This window comes from Labrus bergylta, chromosome 22, assembly GCF_963930695.1.
Source record: "Labrus bergylta chromosome 22, fLabBer1.1, whole genome shotgun sequence".
In the NCBI taxonomy this organism is placed as follows: Eukaryota; Metazoa; Chordata; class Actinopteri; order Labriformes; family Labridae; genus Labrus; species Labrus bergylta.
The window spans coordinates 14,416,086-14,443,251 of NC_089216.1; the positions used below are offsets into that span (position 1 = coordinate 14,416,086).

At 40.1% G+C, this 27,166-nt stretch overlaps 2 protein-coding genes across 2 annotated transcripts; one reads left to right on the top strand and one right to left on the bottom strand.

Moving 5' to 3' along the window:
• Nucleotides 1-16,134: 16,134 nt before the first annotated feature.
• smim20 (small integral membrane protein 20) lies at nt 16,135-18,207 on the bottom strand. The gene is made up of 3 exons (XM_020629243.3): nt 18,013-18,207; nt 17,614-17,670; nt 16,135-16,376 (listed from the first exon to the last, which is right to left on the bottom strand). Exons 1-3 carry the CDS (start codon nt 18,119-18,121, stop codon nt 16,333-16,335), a joined length of 210 nt encoding a protein of 69 aa, XP_020484899.1. The 5' UTR covers nt 18,122-18,207; the 3' UTR covers nt 16,135-16,332.
• A 73-nt stretch (nt 18,208-18,280) lies between these two features.
• On the top strand, nt 18,281-27,008 carry man2b2 (mannosidase, alpha, class 2B, member 2). The gene is made up of 19 exons (XM_065950270.1): nt 18,281-18,517; nt 18,703-18,849; nt 18,957-19,062; nt 19,179-19,351; nt 19,457-19,572; nt 20,175-20,352; nt 21,383-21,581; nt 21,684-21,874; nt 22,003-22,174; nt 22,538-22,674; nt 23,454-23,734; nt 24,275-24,466; nt 24,550-24,793; nt 24,886-24,996; nt 25,068-25,260; nt 25,784-25,927; nt 26,006-26,118; nt 26,251-26,368; nt 26,491-27,008. The coding sequence occupies exons 1-19, from the start codon at nt 18,392-18,394 to the stop codon at nt 26,592-26,594; spliced, it is 3,045 nt and encodes a 1,014-aa protein (XP_065806342.1). The 5' UTR covers nt 18,281-18,391; the 3' UTR covers nt 26,595-27,008.
• Nucleotides 27,009-27,166: the final 158 nt, after the last annotated feature.

Genomic DNA, 27,166 nt, shown 5'->3' on the forward strand with positions numbered 1-27,166 from the left:
GGAAAAAAAAAAATATATATGATAAAAGACAGCAGAGTTTGGCTCATTTGTGTCAAGGAACAAATTGGCTATTTGTGGCCAGCAGCTACGGGCTAGTTGACCATGACTTGGAAAGAGTGACACTGTCATGCAAGATGTCTTAGAGGACTGATGAAACACCAACTGCTCTCCCCCAGTAGTTCAAGTTTAAAGTAATACAGTTTCTGTGGACTTTTACATAGATGCAGATGCTAAAAGTTTTTCATCACAAGTATGTTACATCAAAAGCATGTTTTAGGTATCTCCATGTGCTTAATATTTGCTTTTATCAAAGGAAATATCCCCAAGAAAACGTGAAAATAATGGACCCTTAAAAAGACAGGTAAGTTTCTGCTCCACCATTGTTGTTAAAGAAGCTGATATCAGAAGCCCCGCCTCTTCTTGATTTTTATTGGTCGGTGAGATAGGATCGTCAACGCTGAGCACAGCACTATTCCAAAAGTTGACTTTTTTTTTTTTTCAAATGAAGGTGGTGAGTGCAGTGAAAAAAAACAGCTAACACCGAGGCCAAGTCCTGTTTTTGATGTATTTTGGGGGCATTAATGAAGAGATAGGACAGTGGATAGAGTCGGAAATCAGGGAAAGACAGTGGGGAGTGACTTGCGGGAAAGGAGCCACAGGTTGGATTTGAACCTGGGCCAGCCCGCTTGGAGGACTATTGCCTCCACTAACCACTGCGCCACCAGTGCCCCCTAGTCCTTGTTTTGAATAGTTTTTACGCTGCAGTCCGTCATCGCCACGGTTTTGCACCGTCGGACGGCGCGCGCCCTGCCCCACTGGATCTGTTTCTTAAACGTGAGTGCAGCGGAGCTTGCTAGAAGGAGATTTCAAGGTTTCAAATCAACTCATCTGTGGACTAGGCCTGAGAGCGTTTTTGTGTGAACGCTGAACTGCAACTTATAAGTTTGACTTCCAATGTATCGCTGTCTGCTTCTGATTTTTACTCATTATAAAACAAAATTTTATAGTCAGTCTTAGTTTTGTGTACTTCTGCTTCCCTTTGCGTTCATATCAGGTAAAGTACATCAATTCCTCCAGCACACATGATTATCTTAATATTGTCCTGTATGAATGATGTGCCAATCTTATAAAATCTGTTATGTGTCCCCATTCAAGATTAATTGGAAGAACTACGGACATGTTTTTTCCTTATGTGCATGATGCAAATCCATTTTTACAATAATCTCGGATTATAAAAACTCTAGTCTGAGTCTGGCCTTACTTGGAAACTAACTCCTGGAAACCAAAAGGCACAAGTGTTGTTTATTTTTAAGTGCAATTTTCCTTCATTATAATGTAGAACCCTTTTTGGCATGCACAGTTTTGATCTAACACAAACATCCTAAATTAAATTATATACACAACAATTTGAGGAATAAGAGTTGCTGGAAATCGGGCCTATTGTGTGCACACACTGACTGCCAAGGAAACTCTTTAACACAAACCCACACATGCTAAATGTAGGCACGTATACATGAATTTATACAAGAGGAGGCAAATAGTAACACATTGAAATGCATTTACTACAACTGACAGAGATAAAGACGAGATTTTCTGCTCTGTGGGTCAGGCTATGTGTGTGTGTGTGTGTGTGTGTGTGTGTGTGTGTGTGTGTGTGTGTGTGTGTGTGTGTGTGTGTGTGCGCAAGGGTCAGTCTGGGCAGTAGTCCAGACTGCTAAGGAGAAAAAGGAGTGAGTTACCACACGAGGTGGATCTGGGCACTGTGCCAGTCAACCTCACACACACACACACACACACACACACATTTTTTGTGATTTTGTCAATGCCCATAGGCAGGTCTGACCACTCGCTGCCACTGCAGACACACTGCGTACACAGTAAGAGGTGAAAAAAGAAAGGAGAGAGGATGAGGAGAACGGGGGAAGAGCTGGAGTTGGCGGGAGGCAGCTGATAAGGTGTGTGTGTGTGTGGGGGGGGGGGGGGGGGGGGGAGGCTAATAATGAGGTGAACAGAATGACGAGAAAGACAGGGAAATAATTAAGGAAAAGGAAGAAAATGGAAATAGGGACAAGAAGATGGCTGTGTTGTGTTTGTTGTAGGAGGTGCAGTAAGGGGTTCATAGATATAGAAAGAGAAGGGGGGGGGGGTCATCCGTAGGGGGGAAGATAGAAAAAGGAAAAGAAAAGCTGTGGAAAAAGGCAAAATGGGTGGGAGGGACCGACTGGAAAGTGGATAAGAAAAATGAGTGCAGGCAGAGGATATGTGTGAGAAGCAGAGAGATAGCAAAGAAAAATTAAAGAATACCTCGAGGGAGTAGCCATGTTGAAAGAAATTACAACATGGCTACTTAGCAGATGCTTTTATCCAAAGCGACATACATCAGACAACACAGGCAAGAATCTAGAAACAAAAAGTCTCTTTTTTTAGACATTTTACAGTAAATCCATGACAGTAAACACAACCTTAAAGTCTCCTTGTGATTATTTATCCATGTTTCCAAGTTGAAAACAGTTTGCTGTCATCTTAGCCATCCCATTATGCATGAGGTTGAGTCAATCTCCTAATCACATGACAATCTCCCTGTCTCTTATCATTGGTTTTTATACTAGCAATGCACCCAAAAATGACATGCACAGCAGCAAAAAAAAAGGGTAAAATCTATTTTACTGATAACATAAACAGTACAACACCAAGTGCAAAATGAGCATTACATGGCTATATGTTTTTCGTTTCATTCCGTTATTACATATTTTATTTGGCATTTTGACACGGAAATCGATCACTAATTATTTCAGAAGACAAACTATTCACTCCACCAGTTGTCTTTGTCAGTTTCATATTTGCTTAACGCCTCATGTTTCACGCGTTCATGTTTTATTATTTTTTGCTGCACTGGATATCTTTAAGGTTCAAAATGACTTTATCTCATTTTGTAATGAATACTGACCAATGTCCATTCAATCCTTTCACCAGCAAAGTGGAGGGTGGTGGGGTGTTTCTTGTAGAGGTCAAAGTCGAAAGGTCAGTAGATCAACGTAAATGCTGTGTCAGGAAGAATAATTAAGCATGAAAACATTCAATCTTGTATTGCAACTTTTAGATAAGCTAGCACATAATTAGACTTTTGTGCTGCAACAATCACAGAAAAGAACGATGTTTGTTTGACTTGACTATATATATGACTTGAATATTGATCCAAAAAAAGGGACCAAAAATCAGCTAAACAAAAACAAAAAAAAGAACGAAAAAGTCTCCCTTCAAAGAGGTTTGAAATCCCAACAAGGACAAGGCCATCCTTGTGACCTTAACAGCAATGAGTGCTGAATTTCCTGTTGCTCTGGCTGCTGTTGCTTGCACTCCAATTTCTAGGGTAGGCCTATATAGGCAAGCAGGAAAAATAGAGAGACATTCGGCAAGACTGGAGCATTGAGAATGAAAGAAAGAAAGAAAGAAAGAAAGAAAGAAAGAGGGACTGAGACAGAAAATGAGAAAGAAAGAACGTCTGTGTTGGTGCCAGAGCGAGGTATAGGGTTTCCTAATACTTGTTTTCCTGACTTAGCCGTTCTCCTCACATCACACTACATATCGCAGGAGAAGATAGAGGTTTTCGGAAAACTGAGCCCAGTTCCCTTGGGCTATTCCCAAACCTGCGCTCCGGTTACACCACCACGTTCCAGAGCGCAATTCCTCAGTGTTGAGCTGGGTTTACTTAGGCAGACTCCTCGCTCCTCAAAAAGTGCTGCACAATCAACCCCCAGAGCACTTAATCTCTGTTATTAGAACTCGGCTCCTATCAGTCCTCTTCCATCTAAATATTATTGGAGGCAGAGACAATAAGAGATGCCATTAATATGTGGAATAACATCAGGAGTGTAGAAGAAGTCTATCTCCTTTTCACTTTACATTTGAAACTAATGTATTGATGAATTTATGGAATTTTATGGAATCTCTGCTCAAATATATGAAAATAAAGACTCCATACAAATTCTGTGGAAGATGAAGTTAAATGTGGCTGAAATGAAATGCAAACGATCAATTAAGTTCTCGTACAATAGAGTGTTTCGTCTCACTCTTCTAACATCCAGAGAGTTACCCGTCAAGCTTAGTTGTCCACGGCCCATATGGTTGATCTGATTGCTTGCTTACAAACGTGGCAGAGAGTCCAAAGATGCAGAAGTCACATGGATAAAAACAGAAAAGCCAATTTGTAACCTGCAGAAATAACGTAAACATGTAGCTGTACAGCAGGGGAAAATAACATGTAGTTTAAAATTCCTAAAATTGGTGGTTGATGTGGTGGCTATGCGGTTTGACATCAGCTTGTGCATTCAAAAGCTATGACTGCCAAACCAAACTGTTTGGTAAGATACCATTTTAATGTTGAAAAAGGTTGCAGGAAAAAAAAAGCAAAAATGACCAAAAACTCTGAAAAAACATTAAGAGATTTTTATTTTTATTATTTTTATTTTATTTATCGTCTTGTGACTCTTACAGTTATTTTATGAACCCCTTGAGGCTGGTTCTGAACTGCTGATTTGGGACCCAAGTCCTGAAACAATCTTTAGACCTGCAGGAGGAAGCAAAGTTATTTTGAGTAAACCGTTAACGTCAAGTCTGATGTGAAATGATTTCTTTAAAAATGTTTAACGGTGGTCTTTTGCATTTATCTTCTCAGATCAGCTGGCACCAAAAGGAGCCAATGAGTCTGTTGGTTTTGTGACTTACATTTAGGAGTTTAATGGTTATTTCCATCTCAACTTTGCAGATGATTTGACAAAATATGAACAATATTGGTGTAATCAACGAAAAAAAAAAGTACAACCAAAAGATTCATCACTAATTTTACCTTAAGCTCGATGTTATGCTATTTATAATTTTTTCAAGACGATTGCACGAGGGTGCAGTGGTTAGCGCTGTTGCCTCACAGCAAGAAGGTTCCTGGTTTGAATCCCAGTTTGACAGGGTTTTTATGTGTAGAGTTTGCATGTTATCCCCGTGCATACGTGGGTTTTCTCCGGCTACTCTGGACTTCCTCCCACAGTCCAAAGACATGCTTGTTAGGCTAATTAGTGACTCTAAATTAACCGTAGGCTGGTTGTCTGTCTCAATATGTCAGCCCGGTGATAGACTGGCGTCCAGGGTGTACCCCGTCTCGAGCCCAATGACAGATGTGATTGGATCTGGAACGGGAAATGCGGTATCAATAATGGACTGATGGATTCATTCAAATAGGTTTTGCTTACTTTGCACTTTCTTTATGGCAATGTGGCATGTATGTGAGTACACAATTATTACAACAAACAAGGAAAGTAAATACGCTTTATCAGCTCAGCGCTACTTTAGAACAGTAGTAATTTGGATATTTACTTTCAGTCCTAGCTGTCTGTGGTGTATCTGACATGTTCCACACTACACTGTAGGTAGCAGGCAGGAGGCAGACAACACTGTGCAGTAGAGTGCATTAGGAATCCAGAAACCACAAGTACATGTTGGTTTTCCTTCTCTCTTGTCTTCCACCCCTCAACCCCAAGCCAAACCGCTCTTTCTGATACCTCAGCCTCTGTCCAAATGATTCATTCAACCATCCACCCACTAAAGAAACACTGAAACAAAGAGCGAGTTCGCTACATTAAACAGCCTGTGCTTTCCTGAACCACATGTAGTCAAGTATTGCGCACCCGCAGTCCAGAACATAGAAAGACACGTATTCACTAATCCAGATACACATACTCCAGATGACATGCTCTTTTTCATAGTATCCCACAATATCCATCGACATCTGGAGTTTCCTGCAGCGACGCCTTCAGGGCAACATCATTCAGCAAATTCACAAAAGCGAGATTATTTATCAAATTCACTATGGCAACATCATTCACCATCTTCACATGTTGGCCATAACACTGCATGCTGGAAGCTTAATTTGTTGTTTTAATATTAAAGTATGTGATTCACTTAATAAACATAGAGTATCTGACAAAATGTTACTTCACTGCTTGTCAATGATCAGTACTTAAAAATACTGTAGATATTCCAGCGGATGTTCACTTTCTCATCTAATTATTTTTTTAAAACAGTAATGTTAGTATCTGGCCACTTCCTTGCTAATATTAGCTGTTTTGGCTAGTTGCTAACAAATCATTTTTTGTATGATAAGAAAGCCATACGTTCCAAGCTAACATTGATGTTAGCTAGCAAGTGGTTGAATGTACTCAAGCTCTGGTCTTACATTCCCATGAGCTGGGAATGTATCCCTTTCTTATTATAATGTATGATACGTTTTCAAAAATGTATTTTAGCATTCAACTACTTCCTAGCCTAGAACATTTAAATGATAAAACAGGCATAGCATTAATTCCAATCAAACAATAATCCTTACTCGGAAGTGATTTAGGACTAACATCATTGTATACTTTAGGCTCTGAGTCCACAGCTGTACTATCATATCACATACGGTGAATGGGTTAATAAATAAAGTGTTTAAATTTAAATTAAGGTTTGAGGTATGTTATTAAATATTTTATTTTTTTGCCGAACAATCAGAACCAGTATTACCACAATCATTTATTTTTTATTTCTCCATATAAAACTGAAAACCAGATACACGGCATGTCAGTGGAAAATAGCGGCCGTGCTAATATAATGAATTCCTGCCACGACAGGTCCTGACTCACTTCTAGTGCCGACCTGACATGACATCATCCTTTTATTCCCCCCTTCTCTCCCTGTCTTTTTATCCCTCCGCACCCTTCCCACTCGAACAAAACGCAGTGTTCCAATACAAATCATCCAGCCCTGTCCTTAATGACAGGGTAGAGCTAAGTGATGCCAGGGGGGGCAGGAGAGCTGGAGGTACTTTGGTCTGGGATGCTGCCCGTTTAGGATGCCTCTGCTGAAACATGTGGTTTGCGCTCGCTCTTTTCTGAATGGAGAGGCACTGGAGGGATGGATGGATGAGGAGAGCAGGAAAAAGGGAGACCACAATGTAAGCTCGCAGCCTAAAGGGAGAGATCTTGGTAGCTCAGGTGGGATATGATTTTGCTTTCATCTTGGGGTGGATTTCATGTGTGGATGGCGTTAAAAAGCAGACCCTTTGGGCATTATATGAGGATGAGGTTCATAAATGCAACTCAATCGTTTCTGCAAATTTCCTACTGACATCAGTGCATATGGGTGCTATTTAATCCTGTGGTTAGGTTTAGGGTTATGCATACGACACGGCCATGGTTTATTTTTGACCCGCAATTGCACGTACAGTGGAGACGTACAAATGTAGGAAATAATGAAGTTCTGAAACAGTGGTGGAAAGAGAATCCTCTCCAAGGTTTTAAAGCGATTCAAATGAATACAATAATACAATTTCCACACGCTTAACTTTAACTTGTGTTGCTGCCCTGAGAGGCTGAGACTTAGTGAAAACCGAGCAAGCAGGCGCTGTTTCTGATGTCATTACAGGTCAAATTTGAAGTCATTTGACAGAAATGTAAATAACATCTTAAAGCTTGTAACAAGTCACAAGTCAATAGCTCATCTTTATGAAAAAGTCCATGAAAAATAGTCAGTTGAGTCGTATCTTTAGTCATTTAAAAAACGTTTGGTCTTCAGTCTTGTAATTTGAAAAAGTTTTAAGTCTGCTTAGAAAATCAAATCAATATCTCAAGTCATGTGGTAACAAAAATTCCATGAAATCTAAATAAGGATGTGTCTAATTTATGTCACTATTCATTCAAAACAAGTCCATGTCAAGTCTTTTTTTGTACAAAAGCTTTTAATGGAAAATCACAAATCAAAATGAATACAATAGCAAGTCCCTCTCTTTATATCCTAATGTAGAAGTTCATGTAAAATTACAGCTCATGTGAGGCTACTGGTAGTTGAATCCTAAGTCATTTGAGAGTAGATTCAACGTCGTTTGATGGCAAGTCTCAAGTCCATGCAAGACCACACCTATTCATTTAACATCTGACACAATGAAAGTCAAAATCTCAAATTATTTATGCCATTTGAGACAAGTCTTTATCATGTCTCAGAAATTTCAATAGCAAATCACAAGTCGATTCACAAGTCATGAGGTTTCAAGTTAAAGGAAGACCGTGAGATATTTTACACATAAACACAGCAGAAATCAAGTATATGCACTGTAAATGTCTCTCAGAGTCGTTACTGTCGACAATGAGTGAGGAGCACGAGTCCCACTGGCTGTGTTTACGTCAGGTTAACATGGACGGGACGGCCGACTCTTCTCGCGTATAAAAGCAGTTTTAGTCAAGGACTAGAAAAAAAACATAGCCTACTGACTGCTTGATTTTCTGCTGTGTTAGTGTTTTTAGATCATGGTAATTCCGTATCAATTTATATGCAATGTGAAGCTACGAGCTAACTAAAGTGTGCTAACCTTAGCCTGCTAACACAACAATGCAAGCCAAAGGCAATTGCATCTCAAGCCAAGGACAGTTTTGTCCGGCTCTTGAGCTAAACTCCTTCATGCAAACTGGAGTGGAGGGGGGTTGGAGGGGGGTTGGAGGGGTGTCGCTGGAGGAGAGCGGAGGCTTTAGTATGGCAGAGGTGTTGCCAAACAGCTTTGTTTTGGTTTATTGCTGGTGCTCAAGGGCGACTTCTACTGGATCAAAAAGTGCCACCTTCTGATAAGTTCCAAGTTCCTATGGAAGGTTTTAAGTCAAATAAGTACAAGACATTTAAGACTTTTGCAAGTTAAATATTAAATACATCATCAATACATCATTTTGAAGAAGTCAAGTCTCAATCTTTGTACGTGCAAGATTCAAAAATCAAGTCTCACATTATTTGAGGAATCAGCTTGATTTGTCATGGCTTTTAATACCGAGCCTTAAGACAAGTCCCAGTCAGTTCTCAAGCATTTGTGACAGGCCAAGGTCAAGTCTAGAGACCAAGCTTAAAGTAATTCAAGGCACTGTAAGTCAAGTTTTAAATCATCTCAAGTCCGTCAGGATAAGTTCAAATGAAACTTCGCTTTTTTATGATTGTGTCTTTTTTTCTCCTCCAGTACTGCTTCATGAACTAACCAGTTTCCCCTGATTTTACCAACATTAGGGACTTGAACGTTTATCTTTTCGGCCAAGGTAAAATCTCGCCATGTCCTCATTTTTGTGACTATAATTTTTCCACGTTTGTATAACACTGTGTTTTAATAGAAGAAATTCCAAAAGGAATTCCAAAGGAGTTGAAGCACTTTGTATGTTGCTCATCAGCAAAAATCAATCAATCAATAAATGCAATGGCTACCCATTGAAAAATACATGAGACTAAGAGACTCATTGCAGATTTTCCTTTCTAGAGCCTTGAGAGTTTTTGAACATGTGAGAAGGGTTAATGCATTGAACAGATACAGTTGAAATAAAAAAATAAAACAGCCTCGCTAATAAAATGGACAATTCAATTGTGACAAATCTGCTCTGGTGCTCCGAATGATCCTTGTCTCTATTTGATATTAGCCACATGTGAACCTGGCTGCCTGCTGCTGTGCTATAAACCTGTCATTGTTCTGGGTCAGCTCCCTCAGGATGTCCTGAAGTCCCACACATACACAACACAAGAAGACACACAAAAACACACACTGCACAGAAGGATCCCTCCTCTTTCTTAAGTGGTGAGCGGGCCAAGAGCGGACGGCCTGTGTTCCATCATGGCGTCCAAAATTCCACGACTTTCCCAGAATTCCCTGCTCGAGCCAAGTCGTATATTCAGTTGTCATCCACTAGGCCCTAATGAAAACCCACGAGGAACCCGGAGGCACGCAGTGTCTGCTCACCCACACCCCATTTACACTAAAGTGAAAATGCACACCAAACATGACTCATCCCGCACTACTTTTGGATGCTAAATATCCATCAAAAATACTTCTTCATATACAGCTGTGGATACGCCATAGGCTATAGGTTTGACTTATTGAATTAACTTACCCTGTGTATAAACCACTAATGATAGGAAACACTTAATCTAGCGCCATGAAAATAGCAGGGTATCATGGGTATTTTCAACACTGTGAATCATACAGCCCAGTTGTACATTGTGTCCAACTAAAACACGGCTCATATGTCTTATTAGATCATAATATCATGCATTTTTATCAATCTTTTATTGCATCGCCTGCTGTTTAACAGCTCTCTGAAATTGCATACCTTCTGTATTGTTCACTATAATATAACATTGAAATGCTGCCTTGGGGTTAAAGTGTTTATTTTGATTTTGTCCCTATAAGACTAAGGGGAAATAAAGCCCCATGCCAGGAAATATACATGAAAATGGGCCTGCCGAGTATAAGAAACCTTTTTTTTAAAGAGCTTACCATACTTATTTTAATGCTAGCAAAGGCTTTGATAGGCCGCAGACGTATTTTCACAAACGTGTCAAGTAGTAAGGTGCCTTGTAAATCACTTTCTCCTGCACTCTTTTCTTAGCCTTTCTGAGAGGTTTGGAAGGACAGCATGATTGCTTACAGTTCTGGCCCTCTTTGTCAGTAAGCGTGCCTAAATCAACAGCCTCCCTGCTATTTTAGTGCATATAAGACATTTTTAAGGTTATAATGGGACTGTGAAACGGAAACCTGCTGTATAACATGATTGACGGCTGAGGCTCAGACGGTGGTGGTGTAATGCCATGCGTTTAGAATCTTTGACCGTATTATTTCAATCAGTCTGTGTGCATGTGTATATGGGGTTTTGTAGGTCTCTGTTAATTAAACAGTAGATGTAATTGTGGTTTTGCTTCCATAGAATCAGTGGAACGTGGGACAAAGAGGGGAAAAGATGGTTAGCATGATGAGGTCGGTCCATAACAAAGATTTTCCTCCTCATTTAAAAAATACTGAGGGGATAAAATAATAACTTTTTTTTCCAGCCTTCAACTCCAACTAATTGCTTAGAACTTTCCTCTACTGATCACAAGTGGAACATCAGCCAATCACCAGTCCTTTTGGCAGTGGTAAGAAACATTTGAGAATTTCCTACTCACCTCATTCAGAGGTGTTGTTTAATCACATCCACTGGCTGCCTGAACAGCCAAGGAGAAAGAAGGATATGTTGAGTTTGGCAAAAAACAAAGTAGGGACCATTTTGACTTTTCACTGCTGTAGTATGCTTTTGTGGTATTTGTTTTGTATTTATTTATTGTACTTAGTTATATTTTTTTCTATTTCGAAAAGCCAAAAAAAAAAAAGACGAAGTAAGCCAACAGTGTTTGGGTTACAAGACATTTCATTGGATCAGGCATTCTCTGGAATAAAAGGCAGGAAAAGAAGTGTGGGCAATAACAAATAAGTATGCTGAATTTTCTCCCTAGATTAATATTTCAATTTGTCCTCTGTGTGAAAGTCTTCTTCCCAAGTGATGGCAGCAAAATGCGGTAAACAAGGCTAACAGTCATGACGCTCTGTAAGGCTGTGATTAGACACAACAATGCGCTGGGCTAAATGCTAACAGTAGCATGCAAACATGGTCAAAAATGCTGGATTTTAGCAGGAGAACTGTGCCCGTGTGCAGAATCTTTGTTCAGCGTGTTCGCTTACATCGGCTAAAGAGCACAAGCAGAAGGTCAGGTTTGTTTAAAAGGAGTTAGGTATGGAGCAGACTGGTGGACAAAATAGGACTAAATTAAAAGTTAAGGGATCGCCAATGGAAGATTAATATGTTTACCAAATTTAATGGTTATCCATTGTACATTTTTAGACATTTTTCACAAAATAACACAAATGTTAACCTCGTTGCCGTAAATCAAAGCTAACAGGATCACCGAGGCCATCAGGATACTTCACAGAAGTTTCCTCTAAAACACTAGGTAGATGTTGGAATTCAAACGCTGAGGACCTTGAAGGTTAATGGAACAACAGATCTATTAAGGGCAGACCAAGTCAGTTTAAGATTCTGTAGCAACCCATCCAAAAGATTTTAGTTTTTTAGATTTATTTTGGGGCTTTTTGTACCTTCATTGGAGAGATAGGACAGTGGATAGAGCCGGAAATCAAGGAGAGAGAGAGAGTTGGGAATGAGATGCGGGAAAGGAGCCACAGGCCGGATTCAAACCCGGGCCGCCCGCCTGAAGGACCACAGCCTCCATACATGGGGGGCCACCAGCGTCCCATCCAAAAGTTGTTTAGGTAATTTCATAGTTGAGCAAAGGTGTGGGCCAATTCTTCAACCAAGAGACAAACGTACGCTATAATGAAGACCATATCGTGCTTTGATTTTATCATGACTAAAACCTGATTGAGCCACTAAGAGACCTATGCTGTCATCCTTAGACTGATGACTATCTGTATCTTTTAGCATGGTTAGAACATCCTAACATGCCAACGTAAAAAAAAAAAAAAAAAAAGTTTGTCAGCACGTGGAAGTTTTCACTTTCATCAAAAACAAGAATAGCATAAACTAGCATTTTAAATCTTGAAAAAAAAAAAAAAAGATTTTAAGAAATTTTAACTCTTGATTAAAAGGTTTACGTTTGAAATAAGATCGGCTAAAATGTGATTTTAAGATGCAAAAACCGAATACCATGCCATGTGAAACACAGCTGAATCACGGGCATGGCTGGGTGGGTTAAATATCTCTACCTCTTGATTACGACTGAAAATGATATCTAAGAAGAAGCAAAGTACATATACACCATCAAGACATCATCTACTGTTTAGCATTGTTTCTATATGCATACACACACAGCTCTAACTACGAACTGACACACCACAGCAATGAACTGCAATGCCTTCACGACTGGGCAACAGAGATGCAACCTAAAACAAACCATAATTATCTATTTGTGGTCCCGCTTCAGGCAAACATGAACATAATACAACAGCACACACACGATGTTTGGAGTTCCAGTAAGTTCCACAACCACAGTTCAGGCTCCAGGGGATACTGAGTTCCTCTTATGAACGTTTTTTTTTTCGTTCCTGAATGACACACACACACAAACACACACTCCTGTGCCTTTTTTTTTCCTGGACATTGCTTCAGACTTATACTATCTGTTTCCACAGCTTTGAGCATGCTGACCCAAGAATGTGGACAGCACTCCGGTGCATTGTTTTACAAGGCTGAGCAGAGAGTTTGAGATATAGACTTTTGCTTGTGTGTGTGTGTGTTTGCCCTTGAGTGATGAATTTGTTTTAAAGAGACAAACTGTGACATTCTTTGATTTTGTTTTTTCATTTTTGGCTGCATCTTTGGTGAAATGTAGTCATCGTTTCACAGAGCTGCACACAATGAACTGTCAATATAATGCGTCATCCTGATGAAGAATGAAGATGTTGGTGTTTTCGAACTCCTTTGATTTAGAGATTCATCCAAACACACTGTGTAAACACTTCTAAAGCCTTCACAGGGTCCAGAGTGAGCTTTGCAAAATGTAATGCCTTCAGTAATGTCGCTCGAGTCAGCATTGGTCAGGTTTAAGCGTAGATTTAAAAGAAAGTCTTTTGTTGGAGGAAGTCAGCTTGACTGCAGTATGCTCCCTCTTTGTGTCTGAGGCTACAGCTAAGTCACTTCAGTCAGGTGAGCTTAGTTATACTGGAGGTAAAGTAGTTAGCTGATTTCTGGTTCTGTCTCATTGTTATTATATCCAGTTTCTTTTGCTTGTTTTAAGTCGGATATTTTTTCCCATTATTTTTTTTCTCACGCTAACAGAAGCTCAAATGCTAATTCTGTTAGTACGAGTGGAAGTTTGTTAGTTCCAGAGGTTGGTGATACAATGTTCCTCTTCTTACGACCAAGAATGCTTTTATGAACTGTTCAGACTGTTGCTGTTAGATGACACTGATTAGAAACACAGAACAGACACCAAAGAAACAATTAGGACTGTAAAGCCCCTGTGGGGAGATTTAAACTGGTTTTGAAACAGAATTAAATTAGGAGTGATGCCATTATATGAAATGTATGACCATCACCCCCCCCAACACACACACACACACACACACACACACACACACACACACACACACACGTTTTGTTGTCATGCCTTTATCAGCTGCTAGGGACATTTCTGTTGGGTGTAATCGATGTTTTTGTCGACTTTGATCGCCATGAATGTAACTCTGCACAAGTCAGGCAGAGAAGATGGTCTGGTTTGATTTGATTTTTTGGAATCGGCTAATGTGTAACCAAAACATGTGCTGCATCCGTTATTTCTGGTTTGATGTTTCCATGTGAGCGTGCAGCTCATTAATTAACTGTGTACTGACATTAACATTGAAAAAAGAACAAGAATTCCCCCTTCACTGTCACACTTCTCGAAATAGAAATGAAGCCACAGTCCTGCCTTTAATTACAGCACGTGTCATCATGAAGACTCTTTAGAGCTCTTGAAAGTTTTTTTTTTTTTTTTTGTTCATGTTGTTTTGTTAGCATATACCACACTGACATTTGAGGGAATAGGCGTTTGCTCTGCTCATCCCACCCCTTCCCGAATGCTCTCTGCTGATACTCCAACTCCGTGACCTGTCTGTCAACCCTTGTTCCCATGGAAATGAGGTAGCAACCTTTGCACCCTGAACACACGCCTGGATTGACGATGTGCCACAACTCTCCAAAAAAAAAGAAGTCTCAACAGCTTGGAGAGATTTGTGTGATAGGTTAATGGTTGGATCGTAAAAGTCCTTCAGAGGCGACATTGTTGAGCTGATGTTGGTTAATAGAGCGATGTGACCCTATTGAAGGTTTTATAGTGAAGGGTGTCTATCTACATACATGCAGCTACAGTTAATGCGGCTAGACAGCCCAGAACAGTAAAAGCTTGGGACGTCACAGTGATTCAAACATAAAAACTGAGGGCCATGCTGCACAACCTGCTGCATACTTTGCCAGGCAAACAAGCAGAGATTGAGTGTCTCTCTCTCTCTCTCTCTCTCTCTCTCTCTCTCTTCTGTGTGTAGGTGACGCGTCCCCTCAAGAATGTGCTTCTCTTCCTCTCTTCGCTCACTTCAATTTCCCCTCTGCTTCGCTTACTTCACTCACACTGCCGAGAAGTCGCAGCTTGAGGAATCTGGAAAACACCAGCAGGGAATGAGAGGAATTTTCTTTTCTTTTTTTTTTTTTCTTCTCCCCTTCAGCCCCCCCCCCCCCCCCACCCTACACCCCCACACCCCCCTCCCACCCCTTTTTCTCTCTTTACTTTGGATCCCTCTAGCACAGCCGGGCTCTTGAGTTTTCTCTTGTTTCTGAATGCGGCCCAACAATAACAACCTCTCATAAACAATGGGGATTGTTGATTGGGGGGTTGAGAAGGAGAGTGGCCGTTGCTGGCCCGTGCGATTGGTTTTGTTGGCAGCGAGCCTCACCAATGCTCCGAAAAGTTTGAAAGCACAGGCTAGATCAGGGGCAGAGACATTTAAGAGTAACTTGTAAAATGCACCATCTCTGAAGGACAATAAACACATGCTTTAGCTCTTTCTTAATCTATCTTTCCTCCAAACTGGACTCTGATGGACCGAACTCTGCAAAAAAGGATACTGGTCAATGTCAGGAGACCGCAAAAGTACAGGGAGGAAAAAAAAGCTTTACAGCACCCATAGACTCCTAAGGGGAGTCTGGATCACATTGAGTCGATTTTTTTTTTTCAAAGAATTGCCGAGCTCGGCCTATGGGCAAATCACAAAAAGAGTCACATGCCATTTAAAGAGCCGGGCAACAATTAAAGCCTGTGTCTGTGACGGGGAGATGATAATACAGAGTGATGTGTCCTGGAATAACTCCGTCTCCACTGTTTCCATTTTGGAAGAGGACACCGCACATTACTGGACATTGTCCCTCATCTGCTGAACCGTTTTTAAGTCTCTCATACCAGCTAAATCAAAATAAAATGTCAAAACAGATTCTTGTGAATATGGATGGATAAACAAACCACTGTATTTTATTATAATTTCCCACAGGCTGCATACCAGAGGAAGGGTTTTGGAAATACGAAAGTTTTTCCAAAATATCTAAAATGCACAAACAAAACTAACACACTCAGGGCCTTTTTTTTGGTCCTAACAGAAAGGTGAGGAGCTCCCCCTTGTGGACAAAAGAGAACCGACAAGCGGTTTTATGGCAGAAAAGGCCATCAGACATTTTCTCAGATTCATTTTCTCTCTCAGATGAGAATAAATCACCCAAGTCACTTAAAGAATCATGGTTAAGTTATAAGAGCTTTCAGTTTTTATTTATAGTATTTAAAGGACTCATTTCAGAAAAAATCAACAACAACAAAAACACATTCAAGCTTCACTCACACACACACACACACAAATGACCGGCATTCTCTCCTCATAGTCTTCATCAGCATCCCTTTGTGGAATCAGTGAAGGCTCAAACAGTCACTGGAACGTCATTTGTCGGCAGGTTTGAATGGATCTGACCACGTCTTTACACCTACAGAAATAAACAAATGAACATGATATAAACATTTCAGCAAGTATGACACGCCAACATTACACTTCTTTTAAAGGTACTGTAGTAGTATATTAACTTTTTTGTTGTTATTGTGGTTCATAACATTTCAAATATTGTGAAAAGCTCAATCAATTTTCAAGAAATCTGTGGGGGGGGGGGGAATAGGATGCGACCGATATGGGATTTTTGGGTCCCGATACAGATATCGATATTAGGGGGAAAAACCATCAGATACCGATATATTTGTCGATATCTTTCTTAGATCTATCCTCGATTCGTAGATATAGACATACACATATACCGGTTGATCCCTCAAATGCATTCATCAACACAACTGGAAAGTAACTGTGCATGTTCTGTACGTGCAGCAGCGTTTGACACTCTGCTGTGTGGATTACGACAAGCGTCATCACGCTTCAGCCACAAAGAGAACTGCTAAGATAACACCATGATACTCAAAGGAAATGCTATTGGACTGGAGGATAAATCTGCAAACATAGGCGCACATCTCACTTGATATGCTAATATTGGCATACTTGTGTAAATCAGTGTAGTGATGAAAGATACAACAGAAAACTCAAAGTACTCTAGAATCTCTGAATATCGGGCTCTAGAAAAAAAAAAACACTTTTTTTTTTGCTTTTTTTTTTTTGCACTGGCTAACCAAAAATACAAAAGCCAAAAGTCTCTGGTCTTTAAAACTATTTTTACTGACAAAGAAAATCGATGCATTCTAACATACATGAAGCGGAAACCAGTACAATGCTACAATTTTTCTTTTTTCTTTCATTGGCTTTGACGACTCGCTGACTTCTATTGCGCCTCTGTTGTGCAACTGAACTACAATTTCACTTCATGACACACTAAGCACTATCTCAGAGGGATTTCAAACGTAGAGGCTGCTTTCAAATGTAAGCTCAGTACATATTTGTGTTTAATTAGATGGAAATGGCAGTCGAGTTATACGCTATGGTTGTAATACTATGCTAAACAATCAACAAAAAGGAGAGTGCAACTGGCCTGCTGAATTGAGGATCGATATATAAAAAGATGAACGTGAACTCTTGAGGAATAAACACAAACAGACCATCACAGAAGGTCTAATGCATCCTCACTGTCTGGAAATAAGGTTTTTATTTATTTAACTGTCACAAAAGTTGAACCTTTCACCAGGTGTGGTTACCCATGAACATGCTTGCTTTTGTGCTCTTCTTACCCACAGGTTGAACATCTGCCTGCTTGATTCCTGTGCGGTTCATCTTCTGGACTTGTCCTAACAAAGACAGAACAACAAGCTTGTCATTTTTAAAAGACGTACACTTCAGTCTGCACTGTCAGAAGAGGTTCATCCTCAGTCCACTGTCTGTCCTGACTGCAGCTTTCCAGCTTCAACATAAAAGTTCAGAAAACCTGCAACTAAAAAAAAAAACTACTTACACGAAGCTTGGATTTGGAAAGTGGAATTATTTACGTGTGTTTAAATGTGTCTAGCTAAACTACAACCTTACTTCAACAATGACGAGGTGTTTAGTTAATCTTCATATGCAGGTGGTATGAAAACACATAGTAAACTGTGTCATTGTGTAAAAGAAACATTCACATTGAGGTCACTTACTGTATTCGTTGTTATGCGTGAGAGGGTAGAAGAATATCGGGTAAAACGCAGCAGCTATAGCCGTAACAAACCCTCCAAATATCAAGGCTATTTTCTGATTTTTTGACATTTTTGAAGTTTGGGTTTTGAAAGCGCCACTCTCACCTCCAAACGAGCAGTGTTTACGTGTAGAGCTTCCGGTTTAAAGGTCGCCTATGCTTAAAAAAAAAAACATGCGTACACAAAAAGCGGCGTCAGGGTTCGCTTGGCGTTTCAGGGCTTCCGTAGTCGAGACACGTGAGTCGTCGTCACATGCTGCGGCACAACAACAACAATAATAAGGAAGTTTGAGAGATGACCTGACAAGTTGCTTAGTCGCCTTTAAGGGTTTTTTAAAAAGATGACGTTTTTGGCCCGGGTCGTGTCTTTACTCTGTTTCTTCTTCTCTTGTGGAGAAAACGAGCCCATTCAAACATTTGTGATCCCTCACAGTCACATGGATGTTGGCTGGGTGTACACTATCCAGGTAGATCTATGGCACCTTGTTCCTTCATTAGGATTTAACTTGTAAATCATATGGTGTGCTATTTTTGTTCTTTTTTTTTTTTTTTAAACACACACCAGTGTTACCCATATGTGTATGAGTTAAAGTTGTATTCATGACGTCACCATCTACAGTCTATGGTTCCCACATGTGTCTCTTTCCAACAGGAGAGCATGCACGCCTATGCTGCTAATGTTTACACCACAGTGACTGAGGAGCTGTCAAAGGCTCCAGAGCGCAGGTTCATCGCTGTGGAGCAGGAGTTCTTTCGACTTTGGTGGGACACTGTGGCCACAGAGTCCCATAAGAAACAAGTAAGAGACACATGATAGGCCAATAAACTGCACTGGCATCACAAAAAAAAAAAAAGAAAAAAAAAAAAAAGAAAGAAAACCCAGTAAAGTGGTCTCCATTTATCCAGGTGCGACAGCTTGTCAGAGAGGGTCGACTTGAGTTCATCATCGGGGGACAAGTGATGCATGACGAGGCTGTAACTGACCTAAACGATGAGATACTACAGATGACAGGTACAAACACACACTTTCCTGCGCTTGCACATTTCACTTTGAGAGAATAGTTTTGTAGTCGGGGTGGGGGGGGGGTTGTATGTCGCCTGTTTCATTTTCTTCTGTGCTGTTTTTAGAGGGACACGGTTTCCTGTATGAAACATTCGGGGTGCGTCCTCAGTTTTCCTGGCACGTGGATCCATTCGGAGCTTCAGCCACCACCCCGGTCCTCTTCGCCCTGGCTGGGTTCAACGCCCACCTCATCTCCCGCATTGACTATGACCTCAAAGACTCGATGCAGAAAAGCAAGGTATAAGATGACAACCCTAAAAAAAAAAAGAGTTTCATTACACACTTTTATCTTCACATCCAGCCTTAAAATGAGAACATGTTGTGTTTCTGTCATTTTGTCCAGAATCTACAGTTTGTTTGGAGAGGCTCTCCCTCTCTTAAAGAGAAGCAGCAGATCTTCACTCACACTATGGACCAGTTTAGCTATTGCACCCCATCACACCTGCCGTTCTCCAACAGGTAGACCATGTGAAACACTTTATTAGTCCACGTCAGGTTCTCTTTTTCTGCTTCAACAGGACTGCTGTTGTTTTCTTCCAAGACCTCCAACATGGCAGGTCGGCGTATTTTACATCTAGGTATTCACCCACATGTTAACAACAACAAGAAAAGGAAACAATATTCAGTCAATTAAAAAAAATAAGAGGTCAAATGAAACACGTGTGTAAAAATATATTCTTAATTAAACATATACCAAAGTACATAAATACGGAACAATACATAAATATTGCAACAATAGAAATAAATACATAAGTAAAAAGAATATTATGTGCAAATAAAACAAACTAATCAAAGCTATCCAACATAAAATAATGATAGTGATTATCCCATTTACACATTTCCTGTAAGCATACAAAGATACATATTGCTATCATGTATTTTAAAATGATAAATAGCCGTGCAGGTACCTCCACTGGGAGCACTTTTCTCTCTTTCTGCTGTGAGTCAGAATCAGCGTATGTGTATGTGCCTCATCTTCAGGCCGTTGAAGTTTGTGTTCTGGGCGCTCTTGGTAGAAATGAGTGTTGCTCAATAAGACAAGCAGAACATCTACGTTTCAGCTCTGGTTTCTACTGGAATGGGGTCGCCTTGTTTCCTGATCCTCCTAAAAACGGAGCGTACCCCAACATGAGCCTGCCTGTAACCAAGGACACCGTACACGCCTACGCCAAGACCATGGTGGAGAACATCAAAGAGAGAGCGGCGTGGTTCAGGACCAAGCATGTGCTCTGGCCTTGGGTGAGCAGACAGAAATCATTTTCTTAAATATCAAATCCAATAAGTTTTGTACCAGTGGTCCAGCAATTAACTTTCTATCTTAATTCAGAAGACGCTCCTTTTCAAAGTAGAGCTAGTTTAACGTTGTGAGAAGATGCTTACAGATGAAGATTCTGCATATTTCAGTAATGAGGTCCGCCATCATTATGCCTTTGTGCGTCCACAGTGCATCCTCTAAGTCAAAGTCAAAGTCAAAGTCAACTTTATTGTCAATTTCAAAATATGCCAGACATACAGTGGAATCGAAATTGCGTTTGTCTCCGTCCCGTGGTGCAATACAATCAAAATAAGGTAAAATAAGATAAGGTAAAATAGATCAAATAAAAATGAGGTAAAAATAAGATAAATAATATTTACAGTAATACATTCTAAATTGTGCAAAAGGTACAAAATGGTAAATAAAATAAAATAAAATTTAAAGAAAAAGTAAACTTGTGCAGTATGTGCAATGTGCAGTAAACTGAGTGTACTTTTGAATAGTTAGCTTCAGAGTTATTAATCCAGAGTTCTGTAAACTTGTGCAATGTGCAGTAAACTGAGTGTACTCTAAGGTGTAATATTGGTTGTTCCAGTGTGAGGTTTCACATTGAATCAGAATCAGAAATACTTTATTAATCCCAGAGGGAAATGTGATCGTTACAGTTGCTCCAAAATATAAAATATAGCAGTAGAAATATAGTGATACAATATTAATCAATCTTGTCTGTGTCTTGGGATATAAATGTAAATATCTCATGTGATCCTGATTTCACTCTTGAAAAGTGTAAACTCATTTAAAGGTTATTCTGGTTTGTAAAAACTTGTAAGTATGACTTTTTGATGGAAAGTATGTAATTAATAAATCATAATCCTAAAAAAAAAATATATTAATCAATTAGAATAGGAATGTGAGTAAGATATCAAGAAATAAGTACAAGAAATATTTACACAAATCAGAGTAAGTTACGGCGCGTCAGTGTCACTCGTCACCTCTGTGCTGCTTTTGTTTCAGGGCTGTGACAAGCAGTTCTACAACTCATCCGTCCAGTTCAACAACATGGACCCTCTAATGAAATATATCAACCAGAACAGTAAAGAGTTAGGTGTGACGGTGCAGTATGCCACTCTGAGTGAGTACTTCAAAGCCATCTACCAATCAAATCAGGTCTGGGACCTCCGTGGGAGTGAAGATTTTCTACCGTATTCCACTGGTATGAATCCCTAAAAAAACAAAACAAATACAACACATATGAACAAGGCATTGTCAGTTTTCTTGTTTACATTTTCTCCTGTGTTTTATTTTCTTCTCCCAGAGCCGTACCAGGCATGGACAGGGTTTTACGCCTCCAGAAACATCCTAAAAGGAGTGGCAAGACAGGCCAGTTCCCAGCTTCACGCAGCAGAGACTCTCTTCACCCGGTACAGAATCAGCTTCCCTGATGGACCTGTGGCTAAAGACTGGGCCCTAGACAAACTTAGAGCACTTCGCTGGGCTGTCTCAGAGGTAAAACAAATAACATATTTAACACCTTTACCTGACGTATCTTATCAGGAATCTATACTTAACATTTTGCTTTATTCTAAACACAAAATGTTTCACGCTGTTGTACATGGTTTTTTTGTTTTTTTTAGGTCCAGCACCATGATGGCATCACTGGCACCGAGTCTCCCAAAGTGGAAAACATGTACCTGCAGCATCTCATGCAGGCCATGATGGGGGTCGAGGAGCTTCTAGCTGCACTCTTCCTGCTGCCTCACAACCTCAACTCACCCAGCATCCTTGGCAGCCGTAACCACAAAAAAGGTGTAGATTCTGCAGCTAAAATTCAAAATCATGACTTAATTTTTGTTTTTATTTTTTACAGGGATTAAACAATCTACCATTTCTTCAAAGGCTTGGCTAAGTAGGCTAATTACCTCCTGTGTTTTGCATTATACCATTGACTGTATATTAAAATGGACATGGAAAAAGTCTCCTGAGAGTGAAGCCAAAACATTTGGAGCTCCCACCGCTGACAGGCTGCTGTATAGTTATAAACCCTACCCAACAGATGTGACATGTGTCAAACTAAGAATTTAAAACACATGTCAAATCCTTTTTATTTTTTCATAGTTATTAGTTCTAAAAATGTTGATATTCGTTTTTAAATGTATCTCTTCATGACAGGTGGTCATCAGACGTTGGAGCAACACGTCATCGTTTACAACCCGTTAGCGTGGAACATCACCACTATTATCAACGTCAATGCAACTTTCCCCTCAGCTGCTGTCTTTGATGATGAAGGACATCCTGTGCCTGCACAGGTACTGCACTTTCTGTTGTTTTAACAATAAAATTAAAGGAACACATTTTTAACGATATGATAGCTCGTCTCAATCTGCAGTGTTGTCGTTCTCGAGTTTAAGACTTGAGCATTGACTTCTTCTGGAAGATGGAGAGTAGGACTTGGGCTGTTTCCGAATAATTTACTCTCTTTTCGAGTAAAGGACTGGCACATCTGTTTTTCTGCATGCTCATTCCGTCTTGTTCAGCAATAGTTCCTGACAGAATGCCTAAAGAGACACTGCAAGTCGTGCATTTTGCTTTCAAAGATATTGCAGCACATGCGAGAGCAGGTACTGAAGGCTTGACTCCGATTCTTTTTTGACATTGACTTGAACACTTAGGAGTCAAGACTCAGACTCGGACTCGAGGTTTAGCTACTCAACAGTAACACTGTCACTTTGACAGATTTACAGCAATGTCTTTTTACTGCTAGCCTAAAGTTAGAGCATTTAAACTAAAGATGAGCATTAGGCTAGCTGCTGCTCTTACCAGTCCAAGAAAGGTTATACTAATAGTATCACTGCCTGTATTAAAATAAGCAAGAGTGTGGTTTATCACCCATTAATTCAAATAGCAGTTTGAAATATGTGAAATATATCTTACTTTGTTGTGCAGGCAGTTTACAGTTGATGTGTCTTTCATACTAAAATGTATTATTTTTAATTAATCAATGATTAGGTGACAGATAATTATAAATATTAATTCAAAAATCATTTGTTACGCATTTCAAAATCTATTCTACACATCTCTGTTTTAGATCCAGAGGTCGGCAGAGTCCAACGTGACCTATGATCTTTTCATCGTGGTTGAACTGGGAGGCCTTCAGCACAGGAAATACCTGATTAAGTTCTCGGAGAAGAAATGCTCCGGGAGGCGGCTGGAGTGCGACTGGACGTACGAGGCTGAAGCGGTCCAGTTCGAGAGACGATTCACCCCCAGCTCGACGCAAACCGGGAGAAGACTCCTCCCTGTTCTGAGTGATTGTTACAAGCTCATGTTTGACCAGGATACAAATCTTCTCTACAGCACAACCTATCTGTAAGTTAATCAGACTTTTACTAATTATGTTACGTTTCTGAAGATGGAAACATTATTGAGCTTATTCTACCTGCAACACTCCTGGTAACACACTGTAATGCTTTTTATTCATATGAGATATTTTGATGAACATGACACTTTAATTCTGAGTTATAAGATGAATCTAGAGCTGATTATTAGTCATTTAATTGAATTGAATTGAGAGAAAGTAAATTAATATAAATTTAGCATAAAAGCTATGTTCAATCAAAAATGTATTCTATCAAGTTTGAAATTCTGCTGTTTTTCTTCCTTCTTTTTTTGGCAGTAAATTATCTTAGCCTATTAAACTTACTAACTAGCTAACTTTCATTTTCTTTTCTATATTCAGAAACCATAACTATGAAAAGATCAACAACAAATCAAACGAATGAAAAGATTAGAAATCTTCTATTTGAGCCCAACTGGCATCTTGTTCTTGTAAATTCTAGTCGTTCCCCCTTTGTGGCTCTTCCCTCTTTGGCTCTCTAACTTTCCACTCTTTACTTCATTCTTGGGCAGTCCAGAAAAGACGACAGTCAGGATGACGCAGGACTTCTGGGAGTACCACGCTAACGGAGATGTAAAAGCAGGACCCATCTCTGATAACTACATCTTCAGTGCGAACGGTTCAGCTGTGCGGGCGTACAAGGCCGTCGAAATGGAGATCGTCCCCGGGAAGGTCGTGACAGAAATCAGGCAACACTTCTACAGGTGGCTAACATTTGTTTTTATCTGTCTATCTTTTGAATACATATTTTGACATTAAAACTCAACTGTTGCAACCTTCCTTCCAGAGAGAAAAACGATAAAGACTACGCTTACTCCATCACCACCCGTGTCCCAGAATGCTTTGGGAGCAGGCCTCGGTGTCACAGGCTGGAGCAGACGTACTCTCTGGGTCCCCTCCATCTCAACACTGAGGTCGTCCTCCGAACCGGCTCCTCCTTGCAGAACAACAGGACTCTGTACACGGATGACAACGGCTACCAGATGATGAAGAGAACATACAGGAAGTTCACGAATAACACTTTAGCGAGAGTAAGAGTTTGAATCAATGTTTGAGATTCAAATCCATTAAAGTTGACCTGGTGTTTACTCAACATGTCGGTGACATGATGTGCTTGTTGCAGAACTACTTCCCCATGGTTCGGGCTGCCTACATTGAGGACCGCCTCAGCAGACTGGTTCTGGTTAGTGACAGAGCTCATGGCGTGTCAAGCCAAGCTAACGGAGAACTAGAGGTAAAGCGAAATATCTAAAGATGCTGAATCACACCAGAAGCAATGTTTTCATCATGTGTTTTTCCACCCAGGTTATGCTCCATCGCCGTCTTTGGAACAACTTACCCTGGAACCTCGGCTACAACCTGACGCTAAACGACAGCTCGGTCGTGAGGCCCACTCTGTGGTTGATGCTGGGCTCCATCAGTACCACTACCAAGCTCTACCACAGGGAGGCGATAGAGCTGCAGCACAGACCTGTCGTCATGCCAATAGACCAACCACGTAAATCAAACGTTTTCAGGGCTGCTTAACACAACACAGTGGGGGTGCTTAATACAAACTCTGATCTTACCTAGCAACCTGATAGCTTTGAATTCTTGAGCGGGAATGAAAACAGACCTTTTCTGTGTGGATTGTACGCTGATATGACTATTCATCTGAACTCTTGAGTACATTTTCTAAAACAAATAACCAAATGAAAGAGTATGTATTATAATAATACAACTTCAACAGTTTTTAAACCAAGTCTAGTGCTGACCACAGACTGCTTAGCCGTGTTGCTCTGCTACATATGACTTTACAGTGTTGCGAGATTTATACTTCACAAACTACATGACTCCATTACTCAGCATTATTTCTGCACTATATTTTAAAATGATGTCGTATTCGCACATTAGAAAACATAAACGCCAATTCAGATATATCTGTAAAAGGCCGATATCGGCTTATCATATCGGCCATCCAATTTATCGGCCATCCAATTTATCAGTCTGTAATGTTTTTTTTGTTTTTGTTTTACTTTAAGAGAGGCCCTGGCAGGAGGAGAAAACAAAAGGAGGTTCTGTGCGCTTAGTGGTCCTGCCACCCAACCTCCACCTGCTCAGCTTCAGTGTCCCTGGATGGAACTACAGCTCCAACCACAATGTTCACCTCGGCCACATTCACTCAGGTGAGACCTGTCCTCTCGCACAAAGCTGATTTATGTGAGTGAAATACAGAAAACGTAATACTTATAATGAACTTCTAGGTCAAGATTTGCACTCTGAGCCAGACTACAATCGAGTCCTGTTAAGAATCATGCATCTCTTCGAGGAGGGAGAAGACCCTGAGCTATCAAAACCGGTCACCATAAACATGAAGGTGTTTTTCATAAAATACAACTTCATTTCTACATATTATTGTCAAGTGTTACAGCAACAATATTCATCATTTTGAAATGCTTTCTGCATTATCTTTCTTTTTTTCAATGTTTTTTTTGTCTTGTGTAAACAGAAAGTTTTGCAGGGGGTAGGAGAAGTAAAAGTGCTGGAGGAGCGTTCTCTAACAGGAACCTGGGACATCAAGAGTCTGCAGAGGTGGAAGTGGAACACTACAGATAACTTGGACACAAGTAAGAGATCCCCAAAAAAAATGAGGGCATGGGCATTTTAATAGATTTAAACATGACAATATGTTTCACGTGTTGTGAAATAGCTTTCTAACATGACTTGTGTTTCGTTTTTTCTCTCTCAGACGAAGACGGGTGTTGGAGTTATGGAGATGATGCCTTCACTGTCAGCATCTCACCCAAAGAGATCAGGACCTTTTTTGTCCACTTTGCCTCGAGAATCTTTTAGACTGAGCCGTCTTTTTGTCTTCTATGAAGATCTTTAGAAACACCATGACAGTTATTTTTGAAAGATTTAAACCTTTGCTGCACTGTTTATTAATGCTTTTTTTTTGCACCTTTTGGTAATTTGTGAACAAGCGCTGATGTGTCGATAATGTTGTTAGAGCTCCAATATGGAGTCCCTGTTGACTCTCACTAAAATCATGATTATTTGTGTTTGAATATCTGATTCAATTATACAGGCCAATCACCAGCACAGTAACATTTGTGAAAAAATCAATAAATAAATGTACCATCAATGCATTTTCTTCTTCTAATGTAAAGGAGAATTATTTCTAAGGAAATTTTAGCCTTGTTGAATGAAAGCCAACTCTGGCTGACTGAAACCCACATAATTGTAATAAAAGCATTTTAAAAGTCACTCAATTTCTTCACGAGAGACATTTTTAAAATGTTTTTGTGAACAGAAGGGAGGACGCTCCTGTGAACTTTGCATTTGCAGCTCAATGAAAAATGACCAGATTTCTTATGTGTAATGTACTTCTGAAAAACATATACAAATCATTTTCATACCAGGCA

Excerpts from the sequence above, each read along its gene's own strand:
- man2b2 (XM_065950270.1), top strand. The coding sequence starts at position 18,392 with ATGACGTTTTTGGCCCGGGTCGTGTCTTTACTCTGTTTCTTCTTCTCT. Across the intron at positions 19,063-19,178 it reads TGAGATACTACAGATGACAG|AGGGACACGGTTTCCTGTAT; the intron begins GTACAAACACAC and ends TGCTGTTTTTAG. Across the intron at positions 26,369-26,490 it reads TACAGATAACTTGGACACAA|ACGAAGACGGGTGTTGGAGT; the intron begins GTAAGAGATCCC and ends TTTCTCTCTCAG.
- smim20 (XM_020629243.3), bottom strand. The coding sequence starts at position 18,121 with ATGTCAAAAAATCAGAAAATAGCCTTGATATTTGGAGGGTTTGTTACG. Across the intron at positions 17,671-18,012 it reads CACGCATAACAACGAATACA|GACAAGTCCAGAAGATGAAC; the intron begins GTAAGTGACCTC and ends TGTCTTTGTTAG. Across the intron at positions 16,377-17,613 it reads GGCAGATGTTCAACCTGTGG|GTGTAAAGACGTGGTCAGAT; the intron begins GTAAGAAGAGCA and ends TTATTTCTGTAG.